The sequence below is a fragment of the Ochotona curzoniae genome, unplaced genomic scaffold (genome assembly GCF_017591425.1).
Source record: "Ochotona curzoniae isolate NIBS_2020 unplaced genomic scaffold, NIBS_Ocur_1.0 scaffold_3835, whole genome shotgun sequence".
NCBI classification, from domain to species: Eukaryota; Metazoa; Chordata; class Mammalia; order Lagomorpha; family Ochotonidae; genus Ochotona; species Ochotona curzoniae.
This window is the reverse complement of record NW_024467114.1, coordinates 28711414-28725462: the sequence shown is the minus strand read 5'-3', so window position 1 is coordinate 28725462 and position 14049 is coordinate 28711414. Positions and strand designations below refer to the sequence as shown.

Below are 14049 nucleotides of genomic sequence, written 5' to 3'. Positions count from 1 at the left end.
CTGACCTACTGCTACAAGTCCATATGAAAGACGGGAATGCACAGGTACCAGTTCGATGGCTCATCACATTCAGCCCTAGCCTGCAGTCTGGCCTCCCACACTGGCACTGCTTTGAGTCTCAGCTGCTCTACTTTTTTTTAAAGATCATTTACTTTTATTAAAAAGGAAGCCATAAAGAGAGAAAGAGAGGCAGAGAAAAACCTTCCATCTGCTGGTTCACTCCCTCAAGTGGCCGCAATAGCCAGAGCTGAGCAAATCTGAAGCCAAGAGCCTCCTCTGGACCTTCCACATGGGTGCAGGATCCCAAAGCTTTGGACCGTCTTCAACTGCTTGCCCAGACCACAAGCAGAGAGCTGGATGGGAAGTGGAACAGTTGGGACACAGACTGGCACCCATATGAGATGCAAGGCAATGACTATAGTCACGAGACTATTGTGTGGAGCCCAGCTGCTCCACTTCTCCACTTTTATCCTGCTCCTTGCTAATACACCTGAGAAAGCAACAGGATGACCCACGTGCATGGGCCCCTGGCACCCACCTAGGAGACTTGGAAGAAGCTCCTGGCTTCAGGTGGCGTAACCCTAGTCATTGGAGGAATGAACCAGCAAATGAAAGAGCCTCTCTTTTTCTATATCTCAGCCTTTCAAAAAATAAGTGTTTTTTAAAAATAAAGTATGGGGCCAGGCACTATAGCGTAGTGGTTAAGGTCCTCGCCTTGCACGCCCAGAATCCCATATAGGCGCCGGTTCTAATCCCAGCAGCTCCACTTCCCATCCAGCTCCCTGCTTGTGGCCTGGGAAAGCAGTCGAGGACGGCCCAAAGCCTTGGGACTCTGCACTTGCGTGGGAGACCCAGAAGAAGCTCCTGGCTCCTGGCTTCGGATTGGCTCAGCTCCAGCCGTTGTGGTCACTTAGGGAGTGAATCATCAGATGGAAGCTCTTTCTCTCTGTCTTTCCTCCTCTCTGTATATCTGACTTTCCAATAAAAATAAATAAATCTTAAAAAAAATAAAGTATGAAGCACAGGAAGGCCTTTTGCACACAGCCTCATGATGCATACTTATGTGAGTCCCAAGATCAGAAGCAGTAGGAAGAGCTGTGTCATGGGTGTTACTACCAGGAGGCCAGAAGAGCAGTACCTAAAGCAGGGTGTCGCTGTCCTGGACTTGGTGCACTGGAGCCGATAATAACATGCATGGACTACTGAGTGATGATCAATAGCCGAAATTTATTAGGGGCAACAGACTTTATACACTGAGGGTCTATAGGATTAGGGTGGAGGTATTGAGCTCATCAACAAACCCATCAACTGTTTCTGTGCTTTTGTTTGGAAGTCCTTTTGTCTTGTATATTCCACCAAGTGTTCTCATACACATACTGTCCACTCAACTGTTCTTACACAAATAATATCCCATCAGGTGTACAAAAGGCAGTCATTCCTTGTTCTCATGAAAGGATATACAATCAGTCACACAAAAGGCACCCATTCAGTTGTTTAGCATACAAATATTGTCCAATCAACTGTAATCCTGTGCTCGCTGACCTTTTAGGGTCACAATGTCCTCCTACAGCAGAGAAGCAGTTGGGAGGTTGGTTAAAACACAGTGGCTGAGCCTCACGCCAGGGTTTTAATGTACGCAGTGTTCTGGGGTCAAGTTCTGTGTTGGTGATCCTGTTACTGCTGGCTGTTGAACCCAGCTTAGAGGATTGGGCTGGAGAGCAGCTCTTCCCATCTGCTAGCAGCAGAGGGCAGCAGAGAGCAGTAACCACGGAGATCGGTCCAAATCCTCAGTTTCAGTGGAACAGAAGAACTGAGAGCTAAAGTGGTGAATTAATTCGATTTATGTTCTGCACATGTTCCTGGCAACAAGATGTCCCACTTCTGTTGAGCCACAGACTATGATGGGGGGGGAAATAACCTAAAATATGGAGGGTTGTCGTGGTGAAGGTTTGCTGAGAAGCAGTTTACCCCAAAAGCCTATGCTGTAGGTGATAAATCACTCTGGGAATTTCTTTCTAGAACTTGCTGTAAATGAATTTCAAACACTCGTGACTCGTTCGTAAATGTGGGGGCCTTTGCTGAACCTTCCGTTTCACAGCTAAGAGGATGGAGCTTTCAGTCCACTACGTACATCCAGAACACACGGTGAGAAATTAGTCTCTGAAACTGACCCCTTTCTAATGGGGTCCCTGGCAGAGAACCATCCCATAAGGGTTTTTCTTTTAAAGCATGTTCCCAGTGTATCTGAAATAGATACCGTGTCGATGCCAGGACCATCCCGGACTCTTGGTCAACTGCTTTTGATCACTCAACCATTTACCAAGCACCAAGAAGTCCTCTGCTCTGGTCTAAAGGGACGTAGTGACAAAACAGATGGGGACCGTGCTTTTGTGGAGCTTGAATTCCAACACACTGCCACATGTTACTGCCCCAGTGTTCACTGTCGTGATGGTGCCAACCCCTGACCCAGCGACCAGCACTGTAAGCCTCCATGGAGTCCACAAGGGTGACTCCTCATCTATTTAAACATGAACAGCCATTCCTTTTAAAATGGTTTGTGTATTTGAGAGACAGAAACCTCTGATCCACTGGTTCATTCCCCAAAGGCCTGCAGCCGCTGGGCCAGGCAGAAGTTAAGGACCAGTAACTCCGTCTCAGCTTCCTGTGTGGGTGACAGGGATTCAGGCCTTTGGCTGCCACCTGCTGTGTCTCAGGTGTGCATCAGTGGTGTTGGAGTCCGGGCCAGAGCTCCCCCCCGGACATTAGGGTGCAAGCTAGTCAACCCCCAGAAAACAACAAAGCGTCTCGCTGGTAATGCAAAAAGCAGAGTTTATTGTGCCAGCATGCTGGGGTCAGATCGTACTTGGGGCACACAGGCCAGCCAAGTGGATTGGACCCCAACTTAACATAAGGCTGGAGATTATATACCCTGTTTTGGCTGTAACATATATAAAAGTCAACTCAAAAGTAACAAATTTAGGTGCAAGCAGTCTGTTCCGTTCTCACACTCATTATTCATGTTCCCACACTTATTATTTATGCTCGCACACTTATTATTTACGGCTCATCCCATCCAGGCACCCTTATCTTTATGGCTCCTCCAGTCCCTGGGGCCGGGGAACTGTGCCCCTGCCTTCCTGCACCCGGGTTAGATGGTAGATAAGTTCACAGAGAAACAAGGGAACAGATTTATCACTAAAGTGGAGCTTTCCCACAGTGCAGGCGCCTTCTGACCTAGCGGAAGTAGTGGCTTCTCACCCCAAAGGGCCTAATATCACCTAACACTAATATTCTTAACATTTTAACATACTAACATTATACCAATACTCTAACAGTGGGAAGCTGGGATGGAGAGCTGGCCGAGTCCAGGCCCCTGGGGCAGAATGTCATCTTCTAGGTGGCACCTCAACCACCAGACCCAACACCTGCCCCCTGCTGTTCCTTTTGTCCTCAACATTCTGAAATGCAGGGCCCAGTGTGGTAGCCTAGTGGGTAAGTGCGGGGAGAGGAGTGAATCCCAGGTCTTCAGTGACCACTACATGCAGGCTGTAACAGAACCTGCTACCCCAGACTCAGGAGGATGAGACGCCCCTGGGTCTGCGGCTATGGAGGAAACCAACGCCTGTTGGGGTCAGAGCTACTGCTTGTGATGCTGATTTGAGTCCTGGCTGCTCTGCTTCTAACCCAGCTCTCTGCTAACCTGTCTGGGAAAAGCAGCAGAAAGCAATCTAAACCCGTTAGCTCCTGAACCCACATGGGAGACCTGAAAGAAGCTCCTGGCTCCCAGCCTTAGACAGCCCAACTCTGGCAGTTGTAGCCACTTGGGGAGTGAGCCAGAGGGTGAAAGATCCCTCTCTCTGTGTAACTAATTGAAATTAATTAACTTAAATATTTTAAAGATTTATTTTTGCCTGAAAGGCAGGCTTTACAGAAAGAGGAGTAAAGACACAGAGAAGTGATCTTCCACATTCTGGTTCACTCCCCCAAATGGCCTCAATGACCAAAGCTGAGCTAATGTGAAAGCCAGGAGCCGAGAGCTTCTTCCTGGTCTCCCATGTGGGTGCAGGGTCCCAAGGCTTTGAGCCATCCTCCACTGCTTTTCCAGATCATAAACAGAGTTGGATTAGAAGTGAAGTAGCCAGCTGTGAACTGACAGCCACAGGGAATCCAGCACCAATAGGTGGAGGATTAGTTTGCACCACGCCAGCCCCTAAATGAATACATTTTTAAAAGAGCCGGCCTGAATGATAGACCTAAGCAATCCCATGGGACATCGTGAGTATTCAGAGACCCAGCTTCCGAGTAGCATGGCTGGAGGCTGCCCCATCCTGCAGATATGACCTGCGCGCCAGTTCCATAGGCCCGCTGCAGAAACAGGGGAGACACCTGGACCAGCAGCTCTTGGACGCCCTCCAGTGGGCGCTTCCCGAAGAAACTCACCTGCAGCCATCCCACCAAAGGAGCTTGTTGGCAGCAGGTAAGGAGACCACAGGGAGTCCTTTCCAAAGTGAGCAGCAACTAGCAGTGAGTTGTTTCATTTTGCCAGAATTGCTAGAGTTGCTGCCATCAGGTGTGTGGGGTGGGGGTGGGGGTGGGGACAGTTCATGCAGGAACATGTTTTGCTAAGCGCATTCCTGTCACAGGTCTAGTCGAGGAGCCTTAAGCTTCGCCGGGGGCAGAGAATTTAGCGCTAAGGAAGCAGAGTAGGTGGTGGTTAGAATGCTGCTTGGGAGGCAGCGTGGTGGTACAGCGCATTAAGCTGCCACCTGCAACGCAAGCGCTTTCATATGGACACTGGTTCAAGTCCCGGCTGTTCCACTTCCAGCTCCCTGCTAATGGCTTGCGACTCCAGCTCCCTGCTAGCGCACATCCTGGAGTTGGGTCCTGATACCCATGCGGGACCCTGGAATTGAGGTCCTGACTCCCAGCTTTGCTCTGCCACAGCCTCAGCCTATGTGGGCACTTGGAGAGAACCAGCAGTTAGGGGGTGTCTGGCTTTCTGCCTTTCAGAATTTTTTTCCTTCCAGAAGCGGTCTCTCACTTCTCAAATTCCCACCCAGTTATCTACATTCTGTCGTTCCGGGTTGAGCCAGTGCGTGCTCACTATGCAATGCTAAACGGACGTTTCTCGTCAAGCCGTATAAACCAGCCTTACGCTGCACCTGATTGCTTCTGTCAGGCAATCCCTCAGTTGCAAAGTGTGGGTTCAGGATGGTGGGGATGTGGTGGGGGACAGGGCTGAGAACATGGCACCCACGGTAGAAGCAACCAGAAGGATCTGGAAGGCAGAGGAAGCCTATCTTGTGTTTAAAAGGACCTTGAAGCAGCAGCGACCAGTGTGCGGGGTGGTTCACACAGGCGCGTCCTGACGCCAAGGTCATTAACAGCAGCACCTTCTGTTGTAGGTGCTGAAAACAAACGTTCACGACTGCCCTCGCGAAGGTGACATTTAGGGCACGGATCGCGCCGAGCGGTCCAGGACACTGCCAGGTCACCGTGCGCTCCTGAGCCCCAAGCAACCAGAGCAGGACCAGCAGGTGCGCCTCCCGGGCCCCGCCCACACGGTGACGTGAAATCTCCCGGCCGCGCCGTGAAGCCCCGCCCCGTGACGTCGGCGCGGACGCGCGGCGGCCATGGGCCCGGGCTGCCGAGCGGTGCGGCTGCTCGGGCGGCTCGTGGGGCGCGGGACGCTGAGACCCCGGGCCGGACCCCGGCTGGGGCTGCCGACGGCGGCGCGGCTGCCCTCGGCACCGGCTCTCGGCCGGGTCTGGCCGCCCGTGGGCCTGGGGCGCGGCCTGCACGGTGGTCCCCGGCTGGAGGAGGGCACGGCCGACGAGGGCCGCCCGACAGGTACGGGCTGTGAAGGAGAACCGGGGAGGTGGGCGCCTGGGGTCTCAGGCGGCTGGGAGGTCCCCACCCCTCGCCCTTGCCCGGGTCCCGGGGTCTCGGGGGTTCCCTCTTGGGGGATGGAGCCCAGGTAGCTCCTCTGGGGAGCGCACACCCCTGGGAAGCGGTCTTGGGGCGCGTACTCAGGGGGAGAGGGGGTTCAAGGTGAGAATCACTTAGCAAAGCTGGGCTGGGCTGGTGCCAGGTTCCACTGAAGTCGCAGGTGAGGGGCCGGCCGCCACCAGTGGAGCCCTCGAAGCTTATGACTGACTGAGATGCAGTTGGATACGGCCCCCACTGGGTGCCACCGTGTCCTTTCATTTATTCTTGTTGGGGAATGTGGCCAATGTCACTGGCCATGTCCAGCGCCAGTGAGTCCCCGCAGGTGTTGGGGAACGCACGCATTCCCCCTGGGGCAGGTGCAGCTGTGCTGGTTGATGGTGGGCGGGCACGGTTCTCCCTGCTCTGTGCCTGCCGCCCTGACAGTACTATTTGTGCATTTCAGACCATGCTACTCCCAGGTTTGACATCGACACGCTGGTTTCACTTCTGAGGGAGGAAAACGCCAGAGACATCTGTGTGATCAGGATCCCTCCGGAAATGAAATACGCAGACTATTTTGTGATTAGCAGCGGCACCTCCACGCGGCATCTGCACGCCATGGCCCACTACCTCGTGAAGATGGTAAGACTTGCGCGTTTCCCCTTGCACCACGAGCGGGGTGGCACAGTGGCAGTGAGCCCCACAGGAGCCTGTGGGTTGCAGAAGAAAGCCGGCAGTTCAACACTTGCATGAATGTTGTATGTTCTTATGAAAAGCATGAGGTTCAATGGCCAGCCCTTGAAAGGCAGTTAGGGAGAGACAGATCTTCCCTTTGCTGGTTCACTCCCCAAGTGGCCAGAGCTGGGCTAGCCTGGAGCTTGGAACTTCCTCTGGAAGTAGTGCAGGAGCCCAGGTGCTTGGGCCATCCTCTGCTGCCCTTCCAGGCACAGCCACAGGGATCAGAAGTGGAGCAGTGGGGACGCCAACTGGCTCTATATGAGACTTCAGCTTTGCAGTCGGCCGTCTAACCCGCAGTGCCGGCCCCCATTGATTTGTGTCTGTTGTGGCCACAAAAGATGTCTAGAGTAACTGGCAGGCGAGCAGACAGTCTATGCAGCGCAGCACCGTCTGATGTGGTAGCCACCCACCACGTGTGGCTTTTTAATTACAGTCACAGTGGGGCATGAACAGGCAGACTGTCATCTAATTCAGTCTGATCGAGTACACAGACGTTGTTGGGGGCTGACAGTCCCTTGCGTGGAGCCTGCTCTGGAGTTTGGACACACCAATACTTCGGTGTGATGAATATAGGATATCTGGACTGGTCTCCGTTGCAGCAGTTTTAGTGTCTATTTTGTAAGTATTTGACCTCTGTGGTTAAACATTCCAATTTTTTAAATGTTACTATAAATGGAATTGTTTTCCTAATTCTGTTTCTAGGTTTTTCATGTTCTAAATGTATAGAAATGCAACTGGTTTTGGTTTCCGAATTTGGATCCTACAACTTGACTGAATTTATTAGTCCTGCTGGGAATGGCATCTTGAGGACTTTATCCTGTTGTGTTTTCTGAAACATTTTTTAAAAAACATTTACATTCTTGTATTGAAAAGATAAATTTGCAGAGAGAAGGAGTAACTGGAAGAAAGATCTTTGTTTTACTAGTTCATTCCCCCAAGTGGTCGCAACAGCTGGAGCTGAGCTGGTTCAAACCAAGAGCTTCTTCTGGGCTTCTCACATGGGTGCAGGGTTCCAGGTCTGTTTCTTTTTTAAAGATTTTTAAATTTATTTTTATTGCAAAATCAGATATACAGAGAGGAGAGACAGAGGAAGATCTGTCTGATGATTCACTCCCCAAGTGGCCGCAATGGCCGGGGCTGCACCAATCCTAAGCCAGGAGCTTCCTCCAGGTCTCCCACACAAGTGCAGGGTCTCAAGGCTTTGGGCTGTCCTCGAGTGCTTTCCCAGGCCACAAGCAGGGAGCTGGATGGGAAGTAGGGCTGCAGGAACTAGAACCGGCGCCCATATGGGATCTTGGTGTGTGCGAGGTAAGGACTTTAGCTGCTAGGCCACCGCGCCGGGCCCCGCTGGTTGCTTCTAATGTGAACAGGTGCACTGATTGATGTCCTAAGGAAGCGCTTGCTGTCTTCTGCTGGTGTGGTGTGAGATGGTGACTGGTGCTCCCTGTGACAGGTACCACTCCCCCTAGGTAATGGCGCATAACTGAGTAACGAGCTGCAGCTGAACCCGCTCAGCCGGGATGTGGCTGAGGACTTGTGTGTCAGGTAACTCTACAGGGCCATAGTGGTCGTTTTTTTTAAGATTTTATTTTATTTTTATTGGAAAGGCGAATATACAGAGAGGAGAGACAGAGAGGAAGATCTTCCATCTGATGATTCACTCCCGAAGTGAGTGCAACGGGCCAATGCTATGCTGATCCGAAGCCAGGAGCCTCTTCCAGGTCTCCCACGCGGGTGCAGGGTCCCACAGCTTTGGGCTGTCCTCAACTGCTTTCCCGGGCCACAGGTAGGGAGCTGGATGGGAAGCGGGGCTGCTGGGATTAGAACCGGCGCCTATATGGAATTCTGGGTGGGCAAGGCGAGGACCTTAACCACTGCGCCATCACGCCGGGCCCCATAGTGGTCTTTTACTGGAGGCTTTGCTTTTCCTGTCAGGCTAAGGTTAGTCTCACAGAATAACTTAGAAGTATTGCCTCCCTTTTGTTTTTGAAAATTGACAAGCAGTGGTAGTGTTTAAATATTTGGTGGAATTGACCCACAAAGCCACCTAATGATGCAGGACTTTTTGTTGTGAAGTTGAACAGATTAATGCAGTCACTTCTAGCTCTAGGCCTGTTTGGACTTTATCATCTGTATAGTGTTTTTAACATTTGCCTATTTCCTCTCAACTATCCAGTTTATTGACATCTTCCATAGTATGTTTATGGATTTTTATTTTACGAAAGTCAATAATGTCTTCCCCTTTTAAGATTTATCATTTGGGTCCGGCAGCGTAGCCTAGCAGCTTAAGTCCTCGCCTTGAATGCCCCAGAATCCCATATGGGCGCCGGTTCTAATCCCGGTAGCTCCACTTCCCATCCAGCTCCCTGCCTGTGGCCTGGGAAAGCAGTCGAGGACAGCCCCAAGGCTTAGGACCCTGCACCTGTGTGGGAGGCCTGGAAGAAGCTCCTGGCTGGCTTGGCACCAGCTGTTGCGCTTATTTGGGGAGTGAATCATCGGACGAAAGACCATTTTTCTATCTCTCCTCCTCTCTGTATGCCTTTGTAATAAAAATAAATAAATCTTTTTAAAAATTTATCATTTATTACTGAAAAGGCAAATCAGTTTTATGAAGAGGACAGATCTTACATGCACTGGCACACTCCCCAAATGGCCACAACGGCTGCAGCTGAGCTGATCCAAGGCCAGGAGCTTCCTCAAGGCCCCCCCCGCAGTGCAGGGCCCGAAGACTTGAACCATCCTCTGCTTTCCTAGGCAGGGAATTTGTCTCTAGATATTTTGTTTCCTTGTGTGATCTGAGTGTGCTTATCTAATCTCCAAAATATTTTTACATAATTTCCAGGATTACTTGTGTTGATTTCTAGTTTTATTTTAATGTCATCAGAAAATATGCATTTCATTAAGACTTGCTGTATATTGTCCTGGAGAAGGTTCCACATGCACTTGAGCAAAATGTGTATTTTCTTTTCTCTTTTAAAGATTTATTTTTATTATTTTTTTTATTGGAAAGGCGGATATACAGAGAGGAGAGACAGAGAGGAAGATCTTCCGTCCGATGATTCACTCCCCAAGTGAGCGCAATGGCTGATGCTATGCCGGTCTGAAGCCAGGAGACTCTTTCGGGTCTCCTGCACGGGTGCAGGGTCCCAAAGCCTTGGCCCGTCCTCGACTGCCTTCCCGGGCCACAGGTAGGGAGCTGGATGGGAAGCGGGGCTGCTGGGATTAGAACCGGCGCCCATATGGGATCCTGGGCGTGCAAGGCAAGGACCTTAACCACTGTGCCACCGCGCCGGGCCCAAAATGTGTATTTTCTTGTTGACTACAATGTTCTATCAAGGTCTACTGAATGTGTGGCCTAAGGGTCTTTGTTCTTAGAGCACTAGTTGCACTTATCTAGCAAGCTGTTCCTTTGATCCTAATGTCTTGGCCTCACAGCAGTTTCTCAGTATTCAGATGTTCAAAACAGACATGTGATTATGATGAAGGCCTTTCTACTTGCTGTGAAGCTAGGTAAGACTAAAAACACTAGTACTGAGAAGACCTGGCTTAAAGCAGGAAGGAGATGGTTGGAGTCTATGAGAGCAAGGCAAGCCCAAGTGTATCTTCTGAGAAGTATTTGAGTAAAGGCCCAGCACAGTAGCGTAGTGGCTAAAGTCCTCACTGGGATCCCGTATAGGTACTTGTTCTAACCCTGGCTGCTCCACTTACCTGCCAGCTCCCTGCTTGTGGCCTGGGAGAGCAGCAGATGGCCTAAAGCCTTGGGACCCTGCACCCAACATAGGAGACCTGGAAGAACTCCTGGCTTTGGATCGGCTCAGCTGCTGCCGTTATGGCCACTTGGGGGGGCGAACCAGCAGATAGAAGATCTTTCCAATGAAAAAAAATTGCACATAAAAGTATTTGAGTAAGAGGAGTTGATAGAAAAGTATGAGGAGAAAATTGAGGGGGGAGCATGGTATTCCTGTTAGCAGCCACAGCTCAGGGTATCGCTGTACAGAATCCTCTCACATTTGGACCAGAAAAAGGCTGCTAAAACCTCAAGAGCAGAGGTCCCTCCACACCCTCTTCCTTTAACATGTCTTTGTTTTTTCAGTACAAATACCTGAAATGCCAAAGTGAGCCCCATGTTAAAATCGAAGGGAAGGACACGGATGACTGGCTCTGTGTGGATTTTGGTAAGTTAGTACAGCAATATTTTATTATTTATCAGTTGTAGAGATTATGTGCATTTAAGATAATTAAAATTTGTGCAAAAATACTACAGGTAATGTACTCCTGGGGTAAGATATAATTTACATACGTACACATAAACTGCTAGTTAGACGGACTGCTGTGTTTGCCGTTGGCCATATTAGATCATGGTAGAAGTCACTCCAGGCTCAGGAAGCACAGAGGCAGAAAGATGGGATTATGAAATGGCAGAACAAGCTTGGCTAGTAAGGTGTGCTTAGTGCAAAGCATCTCCCAAGGGGAAAACCAATAACCATACAGTAGCAATTGAGGGTCCCAGATTTCATCCCACTTGCAGGCTGTCAGGTTCTGCTGATACAGAGCAGTTACTGCTCATAGCAGTAGCCAGCGCCATCAGCTCTGCATGGGTCTCTGAGCCAGGACACCTGCCTACAGTCACCTGAAACTTCAGGACACCTGAACTCTTGGCTTAGCATGTCTAACTGGAAGGAAGCAGGCCTGCGAGGGACAGTTCGCGGCTTTGTAGGATGTCTGGGTGTCCCCTCCCCCAACCCCAACTGTGACAGTTAAAATGGCTCCTAGCCCCAGCTTACACTGCTGCACACTGAGAGCCACAGCTGTACACAAAGCTGGTCTCAACTCCGACACTGTCTTTCTGCCAGGTCCATGCACTGAGCAGACACCCTGGAAACTGCGGTGAGTCCAAATGCGAGGCAGGCAGTCAGTGCTTTGTTGGCAAACATAACCATTCCAGGGGAATGGCCGTCTGTTACCTACCGCCATCGTACACCTCCTGCATGGTGGGGACCCCAGAAGGACACTTCGCTGCTGTGGCTTCTCGGGGCGAGGCGATCATCACTGCTCTCTTTACAACAGAGGGTTGGAAGTGACAAGGTGGAACTGTTTCCTCATTGTGGCTCTTCTCTGTCCCGACAGGCAGTATGGTGGTTCACTTGATGCTTCCAGAAACCAGAGAGACCTATGAACTGGAGAAGCTGTGGACACTGCGCTCCTACGATGACCAGTTAGCTCAGATAGCCCCAGAAAGCATACCCGAAGACTTCATTCTTGGAATAGAAGACAACACTTTATCCCTCACTCCCATGGAGCTGAAAGGTGAATAAAGTCATGAACTATTTAAGTCCTTTCAGATTGGTCAAGTCCTTTTTGCCTCCCCCGCCCACCCCTGGGTGACTGGCAGGTGGAGAGAGATTGGAGGTAAGAGAATAGTTAACTGAGCACCAGTACATTCCCACCAGAACAGCCCTGGCAGCACAGCATCCTGTCCTGGACTTAGCCCTGGTGTCTGCTTGCTTACTAATCTTGCTTACATGTAAATTTAACTACAACACAGACGGCACAGCAGTTTAAGATTTACTCATTTGTATTGCAAAGTCTGAATACAGAGAGGAGGAAAGGCAGACAAGATCTTTCTGTCTGATGATTCACTCCCCAAGCGACTACAGTGGCTGGAGCCGAGCTGATCTGAAGCCAGGAGCCAGGAACCAGGAACTTCCTACAGGTCTCCCATGCGGGTGCGGGGTCACAAGGCTGTGGGCCATCCCTGACTGCTTTCCCAAGCCACAAGCAGGGAGCTGGATGGGAAGTGGAGCGGCCGGGACATGAACCGGCTCCCATATGGGATACAGGTGCATTCAAGGCGAGGACTTTAGCCACCAGGCCACCACGCTAGGCCCGGCACAGCATTTTTAAAGCATGCCCATTGGGCTCATTGCAACGGCTCAACTGATTAATCCTCTCCCTTCAAGCACTGGAATCCCATATGACCGCTCATTTGTGTCCCAGCTACTTCACTTCCCATCCAGCTCCCTGCTTGTGGCCTGGGAGGGCAGTGGAGGATAGCCTTGGGATTCTGCACCTGCATGGGAGACCTGGAAGAAGCTCCTGTCTTTGGATTGGCTTAGCTCCAGCCATTGAAAGACCTTTCTGGGGCCCAATGGCGTGGCCTAGCAGCTAAAGTCCTTGCCTTGAACACACCGGGATCCCATATGGGCGCTGGCTCTAATCCCGGCAGCTCCACTTCCCATCCAGCTTCCTGCTTCTGGCCTGGGAAAGCAGTGGAGAACGGCCCAAAGCTTTGGGACCCTGCACCCGTGTGGGATACCCAGAAGTAGTTCCTGGCTCCTGGCTTTAGATTGGCATAGCACTGGCTATAGTGCTCACTTGGGGAGTGAATCATTAGACGAAAGATCTTCCTCTCTGTCTCTCCTCTTCTCTGTATATCTGACTTTCCAATAAATAAATAAATCTTTAAGAAAAAAAAAAAAAAAGACTTTCGTCATTCTTCCTCTTTGTAAATCTGCCTTTCCAATACAAATAAAGAACAACTTATCAGTATCCTACTGATCATATTTTTCTTTTGAGGTGATAACCAGCAATGAGTAATACGCTATTTTAGGAGGAGACTTCTTAACCTTCTAGGACAAAGTATTAGGGAAAACTCTTAAAACCTATAGTTCTTAGTTCATATCTAAGTTTGTATTAATTACCCTGAACTGCAAAACAAACAAAAAAAAAATCTGAGTAGGCATCAATGACTATTTAGAGGTTGAAGTGGTATAATGAAAAGTTTACCTTTGTAACAGGACCAGATTCAGAACTTTCCACATGTATAATCACCAAACGTAACACACTACACAGCAGGCTGTACCTAAGGATGAACTTTATTTTGCATCAAGGATCTGGAAAATGAAGCTGCATTTGGGGCACATTTTGAGAAATGATCCATGTACAGTGAGTACAAAACTCAATCACAGAATTACTTCTTGGCTATTTCCACATCCTCCAAATCACCAACGCTTACATGAAAGTAAGATAGAATTGGCCACACTAACAGGCTAGAAGTGAAATATGGCAGAATTTAAACCAGCACCGATCTGCAATTTTTTAAATCAAATACTGAAGAAAAGCTCTAGCCCTGAACATCTCATTTGAAATTCAACCAGGAAGCCAGTCTATGATTTTTTAAGCAATTTTCATTCGTTATATGAAAAATGATGAATGCAAGATAAATTCAGTGACAAAAAAGGGCACTTTTGGGCTAATACTACAAAATAAACTGGTTTTTTGCAGGTATTTAGGAAAACATTTCACATAAATTTCCAAGTGTCTAACTGATAACGTTGATCTTCAGAAAATAGTCTGTTAGCAATTCATCTCGAGTATGAACGA

At 49.7% G+C, this 14049-nt stretch overlaps 1 protein-coding gene across 1 annotated transcript; it reads left to right on the top strand.

Annotated features, from left to right (window-relative positions):
* The first annotated feature begins 5633 nt into the window (after nt 1-5633).
* On the top strand, nt 5634-11998 carry MALSU1 (mitochondrial assembly of ribosomal large subunit 1). Its single transcript, XM_040964523.1, has 4 exons — nt 5634-5850; nt 6392-6570; nt 10760-10841; nt 11794-11998. The coding sequence occupies exons 1-4, from the start codon at nt 5634-5636 to the stop codon at nt 11979-11981; spliced, it is 666 nt and encodes a 221-aa protein (XP_040820457.1). The 3' UTR covers nt 11982-11998.
* Nucleotides 11999-14049: the final 2051 nt, after the last annotated feature.